This window comes from Camellia sinensis, chromosome 7 (genome assembly GCF_055761805.1).
Source record: "Camellia sinensis isolate YWXY chromosome 7, ASM5576180v1, whole genome shotgun sequence".
NCBI classification, from domain to species: Eukaryota; Viridiplantae; Streptophyta; class Magnoliopsida; order Ericales; family Theaceae; genus Camellia; species Camellia sinensis.
The window spans coordinates 194759185-194784189 of NC_138967.1; the positions used below are offsets into that span (position 1 = coordinate 194759185).

The following is a 25005-nucleotide window of genomic DNA, read 5'->3' on the forward strand; positions in this document are numbered from 1 at the left end:
ATTTTTTGTCCATAGACCCGCTACAAATTTTTTTATTAAGGCCAAGTTTGACATAATTGAAAAAAGATAAAAAATTAAAAAGTTACTATCCTATTTAAGTTACATCATTTTATTTAAGTCATATTACCTCTCTAACACATTACTTCAAACCCAACTCATATTTCATAAAAAGTCAAAAAATACACTTATTTAGTCTTTCCAAACTAGGCCTAAAGTTTCGGACTGTTTTAGAGTCTTAAAAAATTAAATATTTTTAGTTATAACGAAAGGTATATAAAAAATAAAAAAGATAATATAATTAAAATAAATAAAAATTTAATAAATTATTTTTTTTTTTACATTTTTCAAATGAGGTCAGAAACAATAGATTTTAATTAAAAAGTTTGAAAGTTATATAAAAGTTATTATTATTTTATTTTTCTCTATTTTTTCACGTTTTTTAACATTTTAATTTTTTTAACATTATATTTTAATTTAAAAGTGTAAAAATTATTTGCCAACTCAATCCTAAGTGTCTTATAATATATTTTTTTTCTTTTGAGGAAATGTAAATTAATTTTACAAAATTAAATATTATCAAAAAGTTTATCGAAAAATTAAAAAAAAAAGAAAACTATATATATATATATATTTATCTAGTTTTAGTTTTTATAGTTACTTATTCAAAAACGTATTTTGAAGACAAAATAAAATAAAAATAATGTGAAATATAATCCATTTTAATTATATGATAAATACTATCAATGTTTGTAAAATTTATTAATTTACATAATATTGTTTTTTATTTGTACTGAAAAATGATCTAATCATGTATCAGTAAGTTGCAAACTCGGAAGAGATTTAGACCTACACGCTTAACATTAAATACAATTTGCTTAATTCTCAAAAGTTCATCTTACCAATTATATATGTTATCGTTAAATATTAAAAAAATAAAAAATATATTTATATAACAACCCCAAACAAACTCTTATATTTCAAGACCTTTATCAAGCCCGCCATAACTCTTTGGGTTAGTTGTTCTCCAATGGGAGATCATAAAAGTTTGTTAAAAAAACAAAAAAGCCCAGGCTTTTTTACTATAGTAGCAGCCAAACAAGGCCTTAGTACCAGACCTTTTGAGTTGTAGACTACAGTCATTAGCCAGCATAGCTCTGCGCTGCCCAAAAAACCGAGCCACCATAGGTAGGAACCACACTATTTGGTTTAACTGTAAAATATTTTTCAGACAAATTAATGTCAAGGACATGGAAGAATAGAAAAATAAAACTCACAACATTTTTTTTATAATATTTTTGTTTTCCAAGTGGAAGATAATCTAATAGAGGATAGAATTGATTAATTTCATATATAAGAGACACTAAGGATTTGTTTGGAAATTTATTTTTTAAATAATTTTTTGTATGAGGCAAAAAACTCAATGTGTTTAGAAATGATTTTTTTTAGTTGCATAAAAAAAATGTGATTGACTGATGGGCATAATTTGCTTTGTTTAGTAATTTTTTCTTTACTTTTTGATATTTTTTGTTAATTTTTTTTGATTATTTTAATCAAAAAGTCATGTAATCAAATAATTCCTAAGTTGAGTGTGCTGTGAATTTTATATAAGCTAGCTTACTCCATAAAATCCAAAAAGAGTTAAAAAGTTAAAAAGTTGAGACTTCAATCTAGCCAAATAACCAAGTTTAATTAATTAATTTTTTTTTAAAATTAGTCTGTTTAATTGAGTAAAACTCTAATGCATAATTTTTTAAAAAAGATTAAACAAAAAATTCACTAAAACCATAATAAAAAACCAACAAAAAGACAAAAAAAAAAAAAAAAACACACTAATCCCAAACACAGCATAATGTATTATGCTATTATAGATAAGATGAATAAAAACTTTTTACGGTTTCAATATTTTTATTTTAAAAAGTACTACTTGTAACATGACTACTTGCCTTCCCAATAAAGTGATTAGCTTTTTTGAGAATATTTTCATTTTTTATTTTTGCAAAAGTGAGCTTTATTAATTTAGCTTAAGTTTGGCAAGTTAAAAAAAAATTAAAAATTAAAAAGTTATTCAAAAAATTAAAAATTTATTACTATTCATCAAAAGTCAAAAATTACGGTTGCACAACTCTCAATCTTAATTTTTCTCTACACATTAATTTATACAATTTTTTAATATATATATTTTCATAAAAAGTAAAAAAGTTAACCCAAATATTCATATTTTTTTCCTCAATTTTTTAATCTAAAAAGACAAAAAGTACACTTATTTAAAACATCCCAAACAACCCCTAAATTAACTCAAGGTACTAGCACTTGGTAAAAGTTTGGGAATTAAAGGCCAAAGTCTCAAGTTCGAAATGTCTTGAACTAATTTCTTGAATGTAACGTAGTTAATTAGAAGGTCAAATATCAAGTTATTGTTACCACAATGCTTGGCATGGGTTTAATATTCTTCTGTTGTACTAGACTTGACTTCAGGAAAATTTGTCTTGAGAGGTCAGGACAAGTTTTTAAATTATAGTCTTTTGCTCGAAACAGATAACAAGACACTTTGATGATCTTTGCAAGAAATATTACCTTGGACCTGTACGAGAGTGAGGATTTTCTTATAATAAAAAAAATCACATTTAAGTTGACTATTTTATTATTTTTTTTAACAAGCATTACTAATTGGGAAAATTACAAACTAGTGAAATCTTTTTCAAATAAAATTTATAACTTTAATTATTACAATTTGTAATTTTTTTTTATTAATTTGAAATTACTTTTACAAATATTATTGTAGTGTTATTTTCCCTAACTAATTCTTATTTTTTTCAGAAAATTTCATAGCTGAATTTAATTTTGAAATCCGCCAAATGCTTTGACATTTGTTTTATTTATTTATTCTTTAAAAATTAAAAAATATCAAAGAATCTGAAAAGACAAAAACAAGTACAAAATAGTAGTAAAAAAACTAGTATATAATAATTACCACGCCGTTACTTTTGTTTGGTCCGGTCTTTCCTTATTTAACGTAACCAAATAATTAAATATTATCAACAAATAAATTAATTAAATTAAAGGATAAATTATAAATATATTTATGAAATTTACTTAAAGTATAAATTGTTTCTTGTGATTTAAAAAATTATAACTACTTTTTATTAAAATTTTTTATTTAACAGAATTAATTGAAAAAACGATATTTATAATTACTCTTCTATACAATAATAAAATTATTTAAATTATTAATTCAAATATATTTTTAATATCATCAAAAATTGTTAATTAAATTGTTGATTTATTAATGAAAAATGCAATTTATTATGAAATTAAAAATCTTAAAATATAAAATATAATTTTTAAAATTACAAAAATAATTTATATTTTAATTAAATCTAAGAAAGTGTATTTATCATTTGCCCTAAATTAAAATAAATACGACACGTAACACAAGAAGCTCAGGAACCTTCACAAATTTGGTAAGAGTTTTAGAGAGAGAGAGAAAAGAAAGAGAGAGAGAGAGAGAGAGGAAGAAAGTTAAATTATACAAACGCCAGATCTTCTCTCTTCATTCTTCACCTTCACCAAAAATTTTCCCGAGAAAATTTTGGTAATTTTCTCGTTCTGTAATTCGATCTCTCCTCGTTCTTTGTTTTTTCCGTTTCTTCCATTTGCCACTGCTTATTGCTCAGATAAAATCAATGGAATAATAATAATAATAATACAACTTTGCCGATCCACCTCTCTTGTTAGGGTTTGTTTTTCAGTTTTTTTTCTGTCTCTCTTTCTCTATGTGTGTGTGTGTGTGTGTTTGTTTACATATCGAGAATCTTATGTGTATATGTATATGTATATGTATATGTATGTGTTTACGTTTCAGAAGAGAAGTGCTTTTTTTTTTTTTATAATTTTTAATTTTTTTTACGAGCATTGATACGAAATGTGAGAAATGAGGGATTTTTGTTAACTGGCATTGTTGAAATTGAATGCTTTTTCTGTGATTTGGAGCGTCACTGTTGTTTCAATACACTCTTATTTTCTCAGCTATTTACTTTTTGTAGTAGTTGCAGAGCTGTGTGTGATAGTGATAATAATCTAGTAAATTTCACCTGAGTTTGTTGTTATTGTTATTGTTATTATTATTATTATTTTTTATCTCTTGCTGATTTTGAGCTGGGTTGTTGCGTTTTAATGATTACAAATCTCAACTGTTTTTGTTGAAATTGATATAAAGACAGACAGAGCTATTTAATACAAATGTCAGAAAATAAGTATGAAGGATCGTACAAAGAATGCGAGATTTTTTACTCTCATTACTACACAAAAGTGTATTTTTGTTGTTGTTAATACTGTTTGTTGAATTCAACAGCTTCAGATCTGTTTGCTTTTTTAAGATTTTGCAGATTATGCTTTTGGGTTTTTAGTGGTCCATTTGGTTGAAGTTAGAGTGATGAGGGAAAACAGAACTGGAAAAAAAAAAAAAAAATCACTTTTGAGCTTTCCTTGATATTTGTTGGAAATGATTTAGGAAAGATTCTAGGAAAAGAAAGGGATTTTACTATTCTACTACTTTCATGGGAATTTTTTTTCCACTTTCATGGTTTTTTAACATGGAGCAACTGTCACATCACAATGAAGAATCCAGTACTTTCATCCTTAATGGACAGCCAAAGGGGGGATGTATTCTTGTCTTCATATTTTTGTTTGAAGTTCATCTTGCTTGGAACGTTATTCAACATCATATGATTCGATTTGCATCAGAATATTTAATCACTTGTGATTTTTATTGTACAGAACAACACAGATTTTTTTATGAGTTTACTTGTAATCTTTTCATCCTCTAAAGCTAAGGGCCAACACTCCGCTTCCACCTGCCTAAAATGTCAGGTATGTGCAACATTACCCAGTGTTAGCTTTCTTAACTATGGGTGCTGTAATTCAAACCGCTATATTTTAATCTTGCATGGTCTTAGTTATAAAAGTATGTATAATTCTTTTTTAAATTTGTCATATTTTAGGTATTGAAGGATTGCGGGCTTATGATGAAACAAGAGATAGAAGATCAGATTTTGAGAACTCTGAAGATGAGAGACGGCGATCGAAAATTGGGGCTCTAAGAAAGAAGGCTATAAATGCTTCAAATAAGTTCACTCATTCTCTTAAGAAAAGAGGAAAAAGAAAAATTGACTACAGGGTCCCTTCAATTTCAATAGAGGACATACGTGATGAAAAAGAGGAGAGTGCCGTCCAGGAGTTACGCCAAAAACTCTTTGACAAGGATTTGTTGCCCCCTAGACATGATGACTACTATACCTTGTTGAGGTCAGTTGATTCTTTTACTTGAACAAATTCACTGATTTGGTAGTTTCACTTCTTTAGTTTGTTTAGTCGAACACTTGATTGGCTTTTGGCTGACCCCCATAAATTGGATGAAATAGTTGTAGGTTCATTGGTCTCATTTATGTCATTTTTTCAATGACTATTTTTTGGTTATTTATTTATTTATTTAATTTTCAGCAACTTTCATTCAGTATTTGGGCATTATGAATTTAATGAATGTAGGTCATATCTTCATATTTCTATATCACTTTGTCTGTTAAACTGCTATGTAAGACAGTTGTCCTATTCAACTTATATAGACAAGACTTAAGTAAATATCCAGTTAATTAAAGTTTTCTAGTTAAAAAATATTAGTAGCAAAGAGTTTTAATTCCATACATTAGTTAAAGCCATGGGCTCTTGATGTTTTGAGTTTAGTCTATCACAGTGGATCACTAAATTACCCATGCCACATTACCCAAGATATCTGACAGTTACTCTTCGTTCTTGGACTGCTTCCCTACTTCGTCTCACTCGTGTGCTTTTTCCTTGTGAGTGTCACCCTTCTAGTATGGTGTATAAATGTGAGTTCAAGTATATTATATGGTGAATTGGTGAGGTATTTGGATTTTCAGCTAACTCATCCCATGTCTAATTATTTTGTTCGGGCTAATCGGTGATCTAACTCAACTTATTCATGTCTTTTATGTAGATTCTTGAAAGCTAGGGATTTTGACATTGAAAAAACAATCCAGATGTGGGAAGAAATGCTTAATTGGAGGAAGGAATATGGAACAGACACCATACTAGAGGTAATGACATTAATATACCCCACTAACTCCATAAATTTCAAAAGCAAGTCTTTTCACTTGCAAACTTAGATGTTCTTGGGCATTCAGTTGCAGATTTTACTGTCGTTCTCACTTTCTGCCAACGTCATTGGTTTATCATACTGTAAAATGCTTCAGTATATGTATACATGTTTCTTTAACTTTCTTATAGTAAACTCAATAACAACAGAGCTGTATTAATGACAACATTTTATATGATACTTTTTCATATAGTTAAGAGTCTTTAAGACTACATATACTTTTATTACAACGTTATGTTGCCTAACCTAAATGATACAATGAACAAATGAATACTCAGGATTTTGAATTTGAAGAGTTGGAGGAAGTCTTGCAATATTACCCTCACGGTTACCATGGAGTTGACAGGGAAGGAAGGCCTGTTTACATTGAGCTGCTTGGGAAAGCTCACCCAAGCAAGCTTATGCGCATTACCACAATTGATCGCTACTTAAAATACCATGTCCAAGAATTTGAGAGGGCTCTGCATGAGAAATTTCCCTCGTGTTCAATTGCAGCAAAGAGGCGGATTTATTCAACAACAACAATTTTAGATGTGCATGGCCTGGTATGTTGATTCTATAACAGCCTTAGTCAAAGTGATTGCAATCTGTTACTAAGTCTTCCCCATCTTCCTGTGTAATTTTCTTAGCTTCATGGAGGAATTAGAAACTTTGATATGCATTGGTTATCAACGGTGGGTATAAAGAAGATGACACTCTTATGTAACAAAAATTCTATCTATTCAGTGCATAGTTAAAACAAATCTTACATAATTTTAAGCATATTAAACTATTATCTAGTCCAATAATTTGAATCTCTGAGAGCATGAAGTTCTGTTAGGTTTTGTTAATGATATCTAATTGAATATTCTAGATACATTTTTTTTTTTCCATTGATAAGTAAATATTCTATGTATATCTAATTGGGATAAAATGCTTATAAACATAAATGCTTTTAATTAGCTATAGAGAAAGTCTAATGCACTTAATATTTCTAATATTGAATTACAATGTTTGATTAGTTTAAATTGTCATTTATGTAAGAAAAAAAAATAAAAAGAAGAGAAGAAAACTTCCTGGCTTTGCCAATATGTATTATCATTTGTACCTTATTTGTTTGGATCTCTCTTTAACAATGAATGAGTTCTGGAGTTTAGTTGTCATGGTTACCGGCCAAAATCAGTTAAAGTGTGGCAGATTATGCAATGTGTGAGATGGAATATTCTTCATTTGGCGGCTAATTATTGCAGTCACATCTGTGTAAAATTTCATGCAGTAATAGATCTTGTTGTGATGTACAGGGCATTAAGAATTTCACAAAGACAGCTGCAAGTCTCTTGGCAGCCTTGTCAAAAATTGACAACGATTACTACCCTGAGGTATCTTATGTTTCAGTGATATTTTCTTTTTCAACTTTGTGTTTTCCTTTAATTTCTTCTTCTACATTTATTTTTCTAGTGGAGCTTAGGTTTTGTAGCTCTGGTAACGTTGTGCACGAGAGTTGTGGCCTGTCATTCTGGTGCCATTGCAATAAATTTTTTACTTACAACCTTTATTTCCCCTTCATTTATCTATAGACACTACATCGAATGTTCATTGTCAATGCTGGTCCTGGCTTCAAGAAGATGATTTGGCCTGCTGCACAGAAATTCCTTGATGCAAGCACAATCACAAAAATACAGGTAAAGAGCATTTATTTAGGCTTTTGCATCTGTTTTGCCCATCCGTGGCAACGTTAACTAACTCCACATGCATGTTCTGAATTTCAAGGTGCTGGAACCTAAATCTTTGTCCAAATTACTCGAAGCCATTGACTCAAGGTAGGTTTGTTTCTTCCTGATTCCGGATTGTGTTATTCATTGATATGACCATCTTACTCTTTGACCCTTTTCTTTTTGAATTTTATTCCTTCAGTCAATTGCCTGACTTCTTGGGTGGCTCATGCACGTGTTCTGATGAAGGAGGGTGCCTTCGGACTAATAAGGGTCCATGGAATGATCATGAGATAATTAAGGTGCACATTTTTTTGGGGTAGAACTTGTTTTTGTTTCTTGCTTTACCCTCAAGGATTATATTTGTCAAGTTTGAATGTTAAATTTGATTGTGTTTCGGAGATTGACCAAGGTGGTTCTGAACATAAATTCTTTGTCCCATTTGTAGCTTGTATATAATACAGAAGCAACATTTACCAGAGTATCTACGGACCAACAGAAAATTGACTATTATATTCAGAAACTCCCATTCAAGGCAAGTTTGATTCGTGATATGTTGTTCATTTTCTTTTCCATCTCATTGCTTTCTTATATGTTTTTGCCTTTGGCTCCAACTGTTGGAGATACTTCATGAAATTGCCAACCTAATGCTAGTCCTAACTTTAACAGTAGTAATTCATCAACAGTAGAATCAGGTTCAGATGTCGATATTTTTGTTCTCCTACTAGGCAAAGTAGCTCTACATTTCCACACCTGCCACCAGTTCATGAAGAAATGAGTTTTTGTTAAAATTTATCAATAAACCTACCACCACTACCACCTCACCTACTCCACTAAACCTAACCCACTACACCTACACCTACATCTATATAAGGAACCATTTGTAATAGACAGAAAATATCAATACATCAATCAATAATATACATCAATTTTTCTTACATGGTATCAGAGCAGAGATAAGATTTAGACCTATATTTCTCTCACCGGCGGGCAGTCGGTCGGCAACCTTGCCTTCACTGCCCGCTGGAGATTGGTACACATACCTTCACTCCGCTGCCACAAAGTCTTCTCTTCCTCCGCTTTTCTTTCCTCTCTCAAAAATTCCCCATCATCACTGACGTTCCGACTCTACCATTTTCAAACCTTCATCCTCAACTTCGACAGAACTAGCATCGCCACCACCGTCACCTCCACTCCCCCCGTCGTCCGTTCAATGGCTCCCAGGCTACCGAACCAGTTCCGCAGCCACTCTCCAACTCTGCGTCGGACGCCGTTGCCTCATCTTCCAGCTCCTTCACTCCAAGACTCCACCCACCTTCGCCGAGATCTGCAGTTCGGAGACATTGTGGGTCCGTTCGGCGACACGACGATGACGAACGTGTTCGTCGGAGGATTGGCTTGGGAGACTCCCAAGGAAGCCCTCAGAGACCACTTCGATGTCTACGGCGAGTTCTTGGACGCCGTCATCATCTCCGACAAGATCACCGGCCGATCCAAGGGCTACGGCTTTGTGACGTTAAAGGAAGCCGAGGCGGCTAAGAAGGCTTGCGAGGAGGCCACGCCGATCATCAACGGCCGCCGATCCAACTGCAATACTGGCTTCGCTCGGAGCCCGACGCCCCCGGTCCGCCTTGTCCTACATGGTGCCCAACTTTGGAAATAAACTATCACAGAACCTAACAATGAGTGAAGATGAGTAATAATTGAAGTACCAGTACATTTTTATGTTTTTATAAATATTTGCAAAGCTTTACCTGAAACCCGTTTTCTTTTATTTATTTAACCACACACACACTCACCCCACTTCTTCTCTCTCTCCTCTTTTTCAAACCCACAAATTCTTTTTGACAAAAGTGGGGCGGTGGCCAGACAACAAAAAAAAAAAAAAAAAAAAAAAAAAGGTTTTAACAAACAGTGGGCTCTTAGATGCTTTGCTTCACGAGGCGCACACACATTTCATCATTACATTTCAAACTTTACACACCACCCTTCTCCACTCATGCTGCTTCACGCTACCTCCACTTTACCTTTATTTATTTTATTTAATCTTTTTCTTTTTTACAAAAAAAAAATAAAAAAAAATAAAAAAACCACATAATTTACAAATTTGCACAACACCCATTTTTATTCATCTCCGGGATCAATCCCGATCACCATTTTACACCACACAAAAAAAAAAAAAAAAAAAAAAAAAAACCAAACAAACAACCTCATCCACAGGCGGGATTTTTTCTTCTCTACTCTGCCGCCGGTCTTTTTTTCTTGCCTCCGTCCTGGGCGGCCCTTGCCGGTGTTGCCTCCGTGTTTCCCACTCCACTGGGCATGATCACTACTCCCTGCTCCTCCACTGCAGCATATGGCAGCCCTCCAAATCGGAACATCACGGTGGCCTTCCGCTTCAGCTCATTGTTTTCCGCCTTTAGCACACTTATCTCTGCTCGCGCATCCTTATACATGCGTTGGAGCAGAGCCAGCTGAGAGTTTAACTGTTGCACCTCATTTGTCCTGCTCTGCAGCCGGTGCGACAAGTTTGTGACTGCCGTCATCGTCTCCACACAGGACTTCAAAGTATACTGATTGGCTTCAATGTCCGTTTGCACTGCCATTTTTTGCTCCACCGACCGCATCGGAAAGTTCAACGGAGCAAACACAGAGGTGTTTGGTTGAGGTTCACTGGCCACCGCACCAGTTACTTCTCTTGTGGGCTCGTTCAGTTCTGGAAAGAGCGTGAGCAGACCACGGGACGAGGAGGCCCTGTTTTGGGTAGCTGGACGGGAAGAAGAGGCCATGTTGCTGAGTGTTTCAGAGACGGGTTGGTTACAGAATATTACAGAGTTTCTCTCTCAGGCAAGGTTAAGCGTTTTTCAGAAGATTTTAGCAGGTTTTCTGCCTCAGCCTCCGCATTGATTTATATAGAACATGACGACGAGGCCGACACGCGCACTGTCGATCACGTGCATCACCGCGTGTCTGGCGCGCCTTTTGATGGCACGCCTTTTTATGGATTGGGCACGCCTTTTTGATGGCACGCCTTTTGATAGATTGGGCACACCTTTTGAGGGTGCGACTTTTTAAGGGTCCGACAAGACTCTGTAAACTGTCCCGACATTGTTTCCGGTTAATTTCTACAAGGGTCCGACAAGACTCTGTAAACTGTCCCGACATTGATTCCGGTTAGCTCCTTCATGGGTCCGACAAGACTTTGTAAACTGTCCCGACATTGATTCCGGTTAGTTTCTACAAGGGTCCAGCAAGACTCCGTAAACTGTCACAACAACTGTCACAACATTGTCTACTACAACGGTCCGACATGACCCCATAAACTGTCTTCTACAACGGTCCGACATGACCCCATAAACTGTCTTCTACATCGGTCTGACACCGCCATCCAGTGTCCTCTACAACGTTATGACACCCCCATACAGTGTCCTCTACAACGTTATGACACCACCATACAGTGTCCTCTACAACGTTATGACACCACCATCCAGTGTCTTCACCAATGGTCTGACACGACCATACAGTGTCTCCTATCCTCTTTTATTTTTATGTATTTTCTTGTTTTGTTCCTCTCTCCAAACTCAAGTTGGTTAGTTTCTATCCTCTTTGAGTTTGCGGGGGGCTGTTAAAATTTATCAATAAACCTACCACCACTACCACCTCACCTACTCCACTAAACCTAACCCACTACACCACTACCACCTCACCTACTCCACTAAACCTAACCCACTACACCTACACCTACATCTATATAAGGAACCATTTGTAATAGACAGAAAATATCAATACATCAATCAATAATATACATCAATTTTTCTTACAGTTTTGGATCCTCGGGTAATGCATGTCTGGTATCAAATATGTATTCCCATGGATTTCTGAATGCTAATGTGATATATTAAGGGTCACCAGGTTAAACCATAACGAAATGTGACTTGTGTACATTACTTTCCAGTACATGTGTGTGTGGGCACATGTCCATGCACATTTTTTTGACTTGAAAATTGTGATTTCTTCAGCCCAGGGCATCAGATCCGACAGTCTTCTACAGTTGCGGTGAGGATTTTAGCCAGGTTGATAGTGCTGCTGATGCTGAACGAGGACTGGGACATTGTCATGATCAATCACTTAAAGCCAATGATAGAGGGAATTCTTCTAGTAAGGCAATGAACAAATCAGAAGGTATCTCTTAACAATAATTTACAGTGCTATTATGTGTCCTTTTTTTCAAGAGGACATGCCAAGTCCACTTGTTTTCATAGCTATGATAATATACAAACATCGAAGTAAAAGTTGAAAGAGAACATTTTGTTGTGCTTTTGTATGAGTATTTTTGAAAAACAAAAACATACCATGCATTTTTTTCTGCTTTTTGCTTGACGCAAAGCGAAGTCAATAGCTTTTTCAGTTTACAACACTATCAAACATACCATGCATTTTTTTTTCTTCTGCTTTTTGCTTGATGCAAAGCGAAGTCAATAGCTTTTTCAGTTTACAACACTATCAAAAAACGTGTTGTACTACTAAACAAAAAATGCTAAATAGAATCTGCAGCTGCTCTAGCAATGTTTTTAGACTTTTGGTGGTGGTTATAGTGTTTGTGACTTGCATGCAAAAAATGCTACTAAACAAAAAATGCTAAATAGAATTTGCAGCTGCTGTAGCAATGTTATTAGACTTTTGGCGGTGTTTATAGTGGTTGTGACCTGCATGCAAAATGTTAGTCACAAGAGAAGAGAACAACATTTGAAGAAAACACTCTGTTACTAAATATAGTTTTCAGCTTCAGTGATGAATTTTTGTTTTTAATGGCGGTAATAGTGATTGTGATATAAAAAAGATGGTGGTTGTATCTTGATTTCTGTGTGGTAGTCATATGAGGTAAAGGCAATTACTAATAAGCAAATTTTTATGCTTATTTAGGAGGAATAGTTTTTGTAGATTCTAACATTTATTTATTTTATGATCCCAATCTTCGGATTCATACCTGTTGTTCATTCCTATTCTAGGTATTCCGGTGATCCATTGGTTTGACACTGTCCAGGAAGAAGTTGAAAAAAGGAGTTTCCGATGTGTGGCAGCAGCACTGATGTCTCTCATGACCAATCTTTTTGCGTTTATTCGTAGGCTACCTTTAGAATCTTTGAGAATGCAGAACAACATTCATCCATCGAATGTGATGGAGGACACAATGGAGATCTCTCCACCCGGTGCTGAAGCTGTCATTGAAGAAGATCGTGTCCTTCCATGTGTACAGCGTCTTCAAAGGCTAGAAAATTTGTTGAAAGAACTAAACAAGAAGCCTGCTGAAATTCCATTGGAGAAAGAGCAAATGCTTGTGCAATCCTTGGATCGGATCAAGTCTGTTGAGCTTGACCTTGAGAAAACGAAGAGAGTAAGTCTTGTTCTTCATGGTTGAGTTGAGATGTTAAATTTGAAACTTAGTTGTACTGACCGAGGAACATCTTTGTCACAGGTATTGCATGCCACGGCAGTGAAGCAACATGAGATTGAACAGTTATTGGAAAATTTGCAGCAGTCAAAATGCCATGTAAGTCACATATCAACAAGTTTTATATTGTATATAATGTTTGGATGCATTGATTGATTACCAGCAAAATGTAATCTTTATAATGGTAGTTTTGTGAAGTTGGGTAGACATTCCTTAGGATTATAACTTTGTTGATTCGCAAATGAAACTTTCTAGCCTCTTGTTTAAAGCTTGAAAAGAACGAGATACAAAAGGAAGGGTTAACAAACATGTTCTCGAAACCTTTGTTACGTAAATGAAAAGAAGGTTGCTTTAACCATGTTTCTGGTTCTCTTCCGTTTGGATCCGGTGATTTGAAGAGAGAAGAAAATAAATCAAATTCTCTTTGCCCTAATCACTTGTTTGGATAACTAAATGTGAGAAAAATGCTGTAAAATTTATATATAAACACCTCTTAAAAGTCACTTTTGCATCTCTCCACAAGTGGAGAATCGGAGAGAAAAGAAACCAACATAATGCCAACCTTTTATAATCCCAGAATTGCCTATCTAAATATAAAAATAAATGACATTAATATAGGTTATCTTGGTAAAACAACATGAGACTCTTTCCAAACAAGATATGAGGGAAATCATTTCTTTTCTCTCTTGCTTATCCAAACAAGAGGGAAAGAAAACACAACCTTTTTCTCTTCCTTTCTTTCCCAACTTGACTAATCCTTTCTTTTCCTTTCTCCCCTGATTCCCGGACAGAAAGCGAATGTTCTTCCATAAATTCATCATTTAGTTATATCATTGCGTCAACACTGCAGTCTTTTTCGACAATCACACTGATAATGTTGAAATTTCTTGTTGCAGCAACGAAGATTATTCTGTTGAATTCTCGACACAAAGAGGTGACATTCTGGGGGGTATAACAATTAGTATTAGTTACATACATGCAAGTACTGCGGGGAAGACAACCCTTTTTTATATTTTATAATTTCGTTGTCTTCTTCTACAGATACAGTGAGTACTTTGCAGAACCCACAGTTACAGGTTCTTCATAGGTTCTTCGTCTACTCAGATTTGAGACACTAGTGTTAGAGAAGAAAAGCCTAATGAAAAGTTTTACGATGCGGCGTATTATACGTTGGTTTCCTTTCTCTGTCAAAGTAAATTTTGCACATCATTTTTTTTTTCCTGAGAAATAAGCTGGCAACAACCACAATTTTAGGCTATCAACTCAATAGCAGATTAGTTGGGCGGAGAAGCTAACAAAAATAGATTAAGATTAAAAGAAGCCATATTGTTTGTCATATGTGCCTTTTTGGTTTTTTGTGATGCTTAAATAAGTTAATTTTTTGGCATTTGGCAAGTTTTTAACTAAAAAAATCAAATAAAGAGCCCTTGGTTGAGAAACAGGGGTGGTCTGTTTTTCTTTTCTTTTATTTTTTGTATCGCCTTATTAATAACCAAAATTGAAAATCAACCAATCAAATGTTATATATTTTTCACATTGTGTGATTAAATTCACATTATCCGATGGGTTGGTGGAGCTATTTTAGATCTCTATGTGCATAAATAGTTCTGTTCATAATTTTAAAAACATTACAATTATATATGTTTATATATTATTTATAAGGAGGACATAAAGGCCATGCTTGATTGGGAGTTTGGGAGGGTGGATTAGATTATCAATTCGTGGGACCTACCAAACCTTTGTTTGAATGCAACAAAATGTCACAGGATTAGTCCTTCTGTAGGGGGATTAGCTTGGATAAATTTTAGGTGGATTAGTCCCTCTGTAGGGGGATTAGCTTGGATAAATTTTAGGTGGGATCATGAAAATAATGAGGAGATGAAGTCTATTTTATATAAAAAATTTATTTTTTTAATTATTATTTGTTTTTTTTGGCCAAGTGCACTTATTTGTTTTAGTTTTTTTTAATATAGAAATAATTTATTTATTTATTTTATATAAAAATAATTTAACAATCTCATCACTAATCATCTTTCACATTATCATTAAAACAAAAATATTTTTATTTAATCTCATCAATAACAATCCATAAATTAACAATCTCTTCGCTAACAATCTTCTCACTAATAATTTCATCCAATTTAATCTGTTAAACAAACGTGGCCAAAGCACAGGGCCGGCCATGGGGCATAGGCCACAAGGCCATGGCCTAGGGCCCTTCAAAATAGATTAAAAAAATGGGCCCCCTTTTATTATAATTTAGTGTAATATATTAGGTCTGTTTTAAGTTTAAAAAAATTAAAAAATGCCCAAACTAACTTAAAATAAATTGACCTATTAAAAAATTGAAAGGCTATTAAAAAAAATTAGCATTGTTATTCATTGAAAATAGATCCAAAAAAGGGGTCTCTCCTATTATAGTTTACTCTAATATATTAAGTATATTTTAAGTCCAAAAAAAATTAAGGAAAGTCCAAATTAATTTAAAATAAATTAATTCATTAAAAAATTGAAAGGCCCATTTAAAATAATTAGCATTGTTATTCATTGAAAATGATTTTGTAAAAAAATTAGATTATGCGAGTATGATTGATTAATTTGTTTCTAAAAATACAAGACGAGGGAGGATCAAGAGATACTTATTAGTTATTGTAATGTAATGCTAAGTATTTTTTATGATTTTGACACAAATCTTTTGTTTTTTATTTTTAATTTTTTTTTTCATTCAATGAAAAAAAAAATGAGAAGGGCTCCATAAATTTATTAGTTGATTATCGGTTTTGGGCCCGAAAATCTCGGGCCCGGGCCTGCCAAAGCACAATTATCTCATTTTAAATGAGTTTTTTTATATATAAAAATTTTGTTTACAAATTATTTTTCATAAATATGTGTAATCATAATATTCCCCTGCGAATGTAGCCTCTCCCTATAAAGAATGAGGAGACATGGCCAACACTACAAGAGACACCAAACTAGAAAAACAACAAATATTTGTTCAAAATTAGTAATAAAAATTATTTATTATTTATATTAGTCGAGAAAATAGAAAGAGGGCAGCCCAGCTGTGATCATGTGTACATTAGCTGTCAAGTCCACTGTGGAGCCAAGCTATACTCATATTTATATATATTTTTCTCATGTGTTAGGTGGGATTACTAAGAAAATTAACCATTAGGTTCGAATTAAGTAATGGGACAAAAATCAAACATTTGTACCACGGCAGAGTTTTCAGTGTAACAATGACTTTATTTTATAAAAATAACAGTCTTAAGAATTGTTAATAAAACATTTAGGCTCTGTTTGGTTTAGATTTTAAAACATAGTTCCACCACTGATTTGAGTGTGATATTTGGTTGCAGTTTTCAAATCATAATTTTACACTCATTTCTCAAAACTCATTTCAAACTATAATCATTACTTTTCAAAATTCATAACTAAATACACAACTCAAAACTCTTTTCAAAACTCAAAAACAACATAATTTTTATTTTAAATATTTTTTATTTTAAATATCTTATTTTATTTTATAGGAATATTTTTAATATTTTAATTTTCATAAAAATATTTTAATATTTTAATTTTAATATTTTGATATTTTAATTGTAAATATTTTGATTTTCGGAATACTTTTAATATTCTTAATATTTTAATTTTCGGAATATTTTTAATATTTTAATTTTCTAAATATTTTAAATATTTTTAATGTTTATACAGGCCTAAAAAATGAATTGACATAAAATAATTGACATAGAAGTTATTTGAAAAAAAAATTATTCAAAAAAATTACTTAAAAACAATTAATTGAAAAAAAAATAATTTTTTTATTTGAGTATTTTAAAAATAGTTTGGTTATAACTGTTGATAAAAAATATGGATATCGTGTTATGAGTTGTGTGTTTGATTATCAATTATAAGTTGAATTAAGTTTTGAAAATTATTTTGAAAACTCATCACCAAACAAATTTTTTTATTTCACATGTCTTATCAAATTTTCAAAACTTAATTCCACGTACAATTCAAAACTCAATTCAACACTCTATTCAAAAACTATAACCAAACAAATTTTCTACACTTAAATCATAATTCAACAACTCACAAACTCAAAATACAACTCATACGCTCAAATCATATTTACAAAACTCTACCAAACGTAATCTTATAATCTTACTATGATTCTGCTCTCTAAGTTTCTTACGGATTTTTTTAGCAAAAAATGTAGGTAAGTTATCAATAAATTTAATCCCAACAAATAAGAAATTACTGTGGAGGGGGGGATCACATCCCATAAATCACCAATCTGTTTTCTACAGTGATCCTTGGCAAACTAATAACTTTTTGAGAAAAACAAACACAAGCCATAAATCTCCAATCTTCTTATCACGAATCACAATCTATAAAAAGAGTAATGATTCATCCCCCTTTTCCCCCACCCCCTTTGACCCCCTCTCTCTCATTGGTTACCTTTTCTTCTTTTTTTTTCCTGTTCCACCAATCACCTTCTGCCACGTGACAAAGGGGGGTGAGGGGTGACCCCCAAAAGGGGGTCCCAAGCATTATTCCTATAAAAATGGGAATAAAATCTAACGAAACATTGCGTATGATCCAATGAAAAGAACATAAAAGAGAAATGTAAATCCAATAATAATAATTAATAAATAAATAAATAAAAGTGATTAAAAGAGGAAAGTACTTACCCAAAAAAGTAAATCCAATAAATTTTACTTACCCAAAAAGTTATCAATAAATTTAGCTTTCTTTTTTTTTTGATTCAAATAAATTTAGCCTCCGTTTGGGAAGTGGGTTGGCTTTTTGGCTTTTGGGCTTTTTTGGCTATTTTAGCCTGGGCTAAAAAGCTTGGTTTGGGAAGGGCTTTTTGGCTTTTTGGCTTTTTTTTGTGAGAGAAGAGTGTAATGATTATGGGTTGGATGTGATGTTTTGTTTGTTGTGGCTAAAATAGCCTGTTTTGTCTTTTGTGGCTATTTTAGCCCCAACCCACTTGTTCACTATTAGTATCAATTCGTTGCATGACTTTCATTAAAAAGACATCTTTTGCCTCGTTTGGGAAACAACTTTTTTAACTTAAAATTCAAAAAATTATTAAAAAAATTAAAAAGTCAACAGCCTATATCAAAAAGTTAAAGATTCCCTTTTCACTTTATTTTTTGCATATTTTTTCGTAAAAACTAAAAAGTCATCCCAAACATACTAGTTTTTTTTTTATATCATATTTTAGCTAAAAAGTCAAAAAGTTACTAAAAAAATCTGTTTCCAAACGAGGCCTTTGTACCTACAAAAATAAGTAAGAGAAGGGCAACGAAAATTCTGAAGAAGTGTTTGTCCTCAATCAAAGGTACTAACACCTAGTCCAATAAAATGCATTAAAATGGTTTGGAAAAGAGTATAAACTGCATCCTCAACCTTCAAAGGATTAGTTTTTTACTTAACAGATTCGAGAATATTCAGCTATTGAGTAGGGGTGAGTACATTGTTCCACCATCCTTTGAGAATACCAGTAAAACTAGTGGTAATAAAATGAGCAACTTGGTTATCTGTATTGCCATTTTGACGGCAGACAGAACTATACATGAGCATTTCATGAACAGTTTCAAAAATTTGATATTCAGATTTACCATCAATATTCCAAGAATAAATGCTTTTACCATGATAAGATTTTTGTTCATGAAGAAAATCTTCTTCAGATAAAATATCATGCGGAGTAGGTTTAGGATAATGATAACGATTTGGAGCAAGTTTATTAGTAAAAGAGGTTCAGTTAATAGAGTCGGGAGAAGGAAAATTTTGTTGAAGTTGGAGAATATGAGGTAATTCGGCATCTTCAGTAGAGTCTAAAACATTAATAGAAGAAGATTCTCTAATATTTAAATCTTTCATTTTGGTAAGCAAGGAATTAGCAAATTCTTCATTTTTAGAAGTAGGGGATAATTTAAAATTAGAGATTGCAACAGGTGGTTTGAGGTTAACATGTTGAATAGGGGAGGATTGTATTGTTCGTGGAAAGTCACTTTTAGCAAGTATAGCATCCACAGATTCTTCAATATGAGTTAATTGAGATCCAATAGTTTGAAAATGGAGGTTAGAATAATTATTTTGTCTAATTACAACATTAAGGTCACTGACCTTACAGTATTGTCCTAATTTAGATTCATGGGTTATTGGACGAACATAAGCAGAAATAGATAAAGGTTTTGAATTACTAGTATTATTAGAAACTAATTCCACAGATTCGATTGGTGGATGTAAAGAATTAAAAGTTCTGCCTTCAATAGTAGTCCATGTTTTAAAGAAATTATCTAAAATATTAATTTCAGCTTCAGGTAAAGTCTCCATAATAGTAACAAATTCATAGAACCATTCTATAAAAGGAATAATTTTCTGGTACCTTGACAGATGATAATAAAATTGATTTTTGTAAAACTGCAATTGAGTTCATCATATTTTTTGAAATACCATTCCCAAAATTGTTGATATTTGGGATTCTGAAATTCCTGATTAATATGTTTATGGATTTCACTTCCTAGTGTAAAATCCATAGAAATTATATTTGAAATTTCATTTCACTGGCCGTAGGGCTTTCCCTTCACGCATGATCTGGAGCAAGCCATTCTGCAGGAGTAGAAGTATAAACTCCATGTGGGATACCATTTTCGGAAAGTCTAAGACCTCGAACAAAAGATTCATGTTGATTAGAAGATACAGAATTTCTAGAAGTATGGGGAATATCAATTACATAAGGTAGACTTCTAGATGTACTGGTACTAGATATACTTCTTCCAAGAATTTGGGGGGTTGGTCTACGGAAAGTAAGATAAACATCTCCATCTTTGTTTTGAACAATATCCTGTATTTCATGATGCACTACAGGAATAAGAGGCAAAACTTACTGAAGTCTCCAATGTTGAGGAAATTCAATTTGATTCCATTGTAATTTTCTTGGTATTGAAACATTAGAAGCATACATATTAGTTTCAAATAAAATTGTTTCTCCAGATCTTTTTTTTTTTTTTTTTAACATAAGGAAAATGAGCAATAAGAATTTTAAAATAAATTCTATATATAAGAGATATAAGTGTAGTTCCCGGCTTAAAATTATAGCCTAAGTAAGAATTCGGACATTTAAAACATCAAGAATGGTATCTTCTAAAGCAACAATTAAATGCGGATAAATATCAAAATAAATTGGCTACAAACTAGTCTCAACTACTCCCATAAAGGAGTCTTGCCAGTCCAAACAGCTACCATCTCTCAAACTGAGAGTTAGACAAGTATTTTTTTCCCAATAAAGTTATGGGCAAATTACATATACACCCCTCCAGGTTTGACAAAATTACAGATACCCCTGAGGTTTGAGAAATTACGAATTCCCCCCTGAATGCTATATTTGCATAAGAAATTAGGGGGTAATTTGTTATGAAATATAAACCTCAGGGGGTAAATTGTTATGAAAATACAAACCTCAGGGGGCGGGATGTAATTTCCGAAACCTCAGAGGGGTATCTGTAATTTAACCAAACCTGGAGGGTTGTATATGTAATTTGCCCTAAAGTTATAGGTTTAACGGCTATTTGTACAAAACCAATATGAATATAAACATACTTCTTATAATATGGAAGTAAATCTATGGCTTTAAATAAATTATGACTTTTATCATCATGTTCAATACGAATATTAGATTCTACGGTTTTAATAATTGTTCTTTTTTTAATCTAAAATCAATACGAATATTAGATTCTACGGTTTTAATAATTGTTCTTTTTTTAATCTAAAATCAAAAGTTCCAATTTTATAGATTTGTTTTGGTGCAACCTTTAGGATAGTCCATTTGTCTAATTTCTCTTGAATTTCTTCAAATTCTATTAATTCAACATTGTTTGCTAATCTTGAAGATCTTGCTGTTGATACTGGTAAAACCACTGCACTACTTGGAGCAGTCTTTGTTATTTCTTTATGGGTAAACTATCGATAAGTCTTAATAGTTAGACTTAATTCTTATCAAATTCTATTGAAAATAAGTCTTGGTAAAATTATCGCTAAAAATAATTTTTTTGTGATAATTTTTTACATACGTCGCTAAAAATTGACAATTAGCGAATTTTTTTGTCATGATTTTATACATTATCGCTAAAACTTACAATTAATGACGTTTTTATATGACAAATTTTTCTCATAAGACCTATTAAATAACAAGTCCAATTATTAAGACCTACACATAAGTACCCCTTTCATTATTCATATGGTTGTTATGTGACCATATATGTTTAATTTGTTATTACTATACTATTCATATAAATAGTAATAAACATGGCTCCGATACGAATTAGGTGTGCTAACTATAACTTTGCAAGCACGTCTGTTATGCCATGTAGGAATTTAATCCAAGAATGACAAAACCCAAAACGCAACTTGGGTGACGTTCCATTTACAAATTTATAATTCATGTCCCTAATTAATACAAATCTAGGAATTTTACTGTTCATATAAACAATATACTAATTACAAATTAATACATTTATGGTCTCATATATAAATTATTAAGATGAAGGAGAGGGCCGTTGGCTAAAAGCAAATCTAATTATTTCTTCTTGCAAAGCTTGTTCAGTTAAGACAATTAATTGATTGATTTCACTAATCCAATTTGATACAGTATGAACATGCTGGAATGGTAATAAAGTAGTGATTCTACTTTTATGAAATTCTAATATCTCATGCAATTCAGATAATCTATCAGCACAATGACTTTTTTTTTTATAAAGATAACTGTTTTAAGAATTGTTAATAAAATATTTATATTCTTAACACTACTAAGAATAAACCAAATTAATCACTTTCTTGATGGTGACATACTTTGCTTACACTAATTTTCATTTGAGAATGTTAGGGTTTAGTTTTCAGAATTGTTTTAAAAAAAATTAAACTAAAACATAGTTTTATGAAAAAATGAAAATAAATCGAGCACTTGACATTTTTATCTTTTTGGAAGGGCAAAAATAAATGCCTGATGTTTATTTTGTCAACTTAGTTTTTGTTTCTTCAAAAAAAAAAAAAAATCAAATTTACTGTGTTTGGTTTGAGTTTTCTGGATTAAGTTTTTTAAAAAATGAGTTTTTTGATTTTCGTGTTTTTTTGTTTTTAGTGAATATTTTTAAAATTTTAAACAATTTTTTTACTTTTTTAGATGCACCTTACTTAGATGTGTCTAAAAAATAAAAAAATATTTTAAAAAATTAAGAAATACATAAAAATACAAAAAATGTACTAAATTCTTGTATTTTTTTATATTTTTGGTATTTAGTGAATTTTTAAAAGATTTTTTTTTACAATTTTTTTACTTTCTAGGTGTATTTATGTTAGGTGTGTCTAAAAAGTAAAAAATTTGCATAAAATATTTTAAAAATTCAGTAAAAACAAAAAAACACAGAAAATAAAAGTGTAGAATTTTCTAAAAATTGTTTTTAAAAAAATGAAAATCAAGCAAAGTGATTTTTTTTCCAATAATGAAACCAAACATGACCTTTATTCTTGGAACATTACATAGAAATAGATAAATATATTTAGGGATATAAATAAAAGCTATTTAAGTCAGTGATCATTTATTTTTTGACTCACTATATCCTGAATTATTAAATCAAGTGAAAATGTCAAAAGATAAGCATTTTTTAAACATAATTTAGTAACTGAAGGTATATTAAGACAGTTATATTTAAACACTGAAAATCTTGTACCTAAACTAGATTTAATGAAACAAATGTAGTAGCAAATTTTTAGTGGTAGTTAAAAAGAAAAAGGACAAATTATACTATATTCCCTTAAACTAGATTCAATTTGAATTTGTATAAATCGTCAGTTAAAGGTTCAATAAAAAACTGGCATGTAATTTAAACACAACATCTTAAATATTATGAAATTTTTAAATGATTTTATTTCATTTTTCATTTTTTTTCATAACAGTAACCATGGCAATCATAGTGTCAACACACAGTTATTCATGCAATTAGGAGAACAACAATGATAGAGATCACTAATTTTGGAGCTCTAAAAAGACCACTAATGACATGGCACTCAATAAAAAAAGAAAAAAAATACAACACCAAAGCCAAAACATCAAATCATTCCTAGTGGAGCCCACTGCCACATCATTAGTGATAGTACTAATTAGTGTGGGGATATATTTTCTGAATACCAACACGTGGCATGGTGACGCCGACGTGTCAGCCGAGGTGCCTCGTGTCGTGGAAGTTAGGCCGAGATGATCTCGGAGTTGCCGAGGTTATCTCCGAAGATATCGGAATCCGAGATAAGTGAATAAGGGACAAGAGTCCTAAGACGAAGAGGGGACTTAACCAAGATAAAGATAAAGCTCTTAGGGAGTTTATCTTTATCTCTTAAGGAGTCCAAAGTAAGCACTGAATTGGAGTTCATAGAAGTCATACTTCTAGTAGGACTTGGATTGAATATATTATAAAAGAGAGGCACCCCTATGGGTCTAAGGTATGCAATTTATGTTTTAAGTATTAAGTTTTGCACTTGATTATCTTTGAGAGATATACTGACTTGATCGTCGGAGTGCCCCCGGGTGGAAGAACCACCGCCGGAGCCTTTTCTTTCTGTTACAGGTTACTGAAGCCATCTATTCTGCCTGTGCTCTCTAGCTGGTTACTAAGTAGGCAGTGTGGTCAGATTTTCACCCACACAATTTGGCGCCGTCTGTGGGAACGAAGGAAGAATAGATGGCCAGTAACGGACAACAGGAAAATATTGGGGATGACGCTCCCGCTGGGAGTGGCAGACCAATTGACCTTGACATTGAAGGAGACAACCACAATACAGAAGCCCGTGACCAGGGTCACAGAGAGAAAGACGTCATCCAGGAAGGCGACACGTCAAAAAGGACAGACCAAGGAAAGTACTACAATGAAGATAACCTCCAGGTATGGAGGGACAGATGCCTACGGAGGGATGAGAAAGTAAAAGAATTGGCAAACAAGTTGGCAGACCTTCAGTCAGTCGTCAACTTCATGATGCAGAATAATGTTATGCAGCCACCATACCCGCTGCAAGATACGCCGATGCCAGCAACCAACGCCCAGAAGGGCGGAAGAAAAACAATCCCCGACGTCCCTCAGCATACCAGGAGCGGAAGGCATTCTCACCGGCCTTCCAGAGAAGTCGGGCGAGAAGAACTGAGACAAGAAGAGTCCCGAAGGACGCACCACACGAAGAATCCAAAGCCCAAAGAACATCGGCATGTTCAAAGGCAAGCACTCTACTTTGACACAACCCATGGAGAAAGATCCAAACGGGCTCACCACGAAGACGAAAGCAGTGTACCAAAAAGACTAAAATCCATAGACAGCCGAGCTACAGGAAGGAGCAAAGAAGACCTGAGGGACTACCTCAAAAGGAGGCAGCAGAATGTTGAAGCCGAGGTAAACTCCCCAGTAAAGCCGAAGACAACCTTCTCGGTGGAACTGGACAAATTCGAACCACCAAAGAGATTCAGTATGCCGAGGTTTCAAATTTATGATGGCAAGTCAGATCCAAACTTTCATGTTGGACTATACTTGAATTCAATGGCGTTATATAGCATGAACGAGCCGTTGCTCTGCAAAGTATTCCCCTCATCCTTTGGGGAAATTGCATCTGATTGGTTCCATAAATTACCAAAGGGAAGC

General features: G+C 32.7%; 1 protein-coding gene across 4 annotated transcripts in view; it reads left to right on the plus strand.

Moving 5' to 3' along the window:
* The first annotated feature begins 3410 nt into the window (after positions 1–3410).
* LOC114256846 (phosphatidylinositol/phosphatidylcholine transfer protein SFH13) overlaps positions 3411–25005 on the plus strand; it is a 58429-nt gene continuing 36834 nt past the window's right edge. Inside the window, exons 1-15 of one of the 4 annotated variants that reach the window (XM_028196523.2) lie at positions 3411–3592; positions 4777–4869; positions 5001–5304; positions 6014–6113; positions 6451–6717; positions 7453–7530; positions 7729–7833; positions 7922–7971; positions 8066–8165; positions 8312–8398; positions 11883–12045; positions 12873–13258; positions 13340–13414; positions 14212–14249; positions 14357–14507. In XM_028196523.2, coding sequence (XP_028052324.2) covers positions 4863–4869; positions 5001–5304; positions 6014–6113; positions 6451–6717; positions 7453–7530; positions 7729–7833; positions 7922–7971; positions 8066–8165; positions 8312–8398; positions 11883–12045; positions 12873–13258; positions 13340–13414; positions 14212–14232 — 1743 coding nt within the window. In that variant the 5' untranslated portion in view covers positions 3411–3592; positions 4777–4862 and the 3' untranslated portion in view covers positions 14233–14249; positions 14357–14507. Of the gene's footprint in view, positions 3593–4776; positions 4870–5000; positions 5305–6013; positions 6114–6450; positions 6718–7452; positions 7531–7728; positions 7834–7921; positions 7972–8065; positions 8166–8311; positions 8399–11882; positions 12046–12872; positions 13259–13339; positions 13415–14211; positions 14265–14356; positions 14508–25005 lie in introns of those variants that run through there. The other 3 variants (XM_028196522.2, XM_082881716.1, XM_082881717.1) reach the window with 3 other exon arrangements.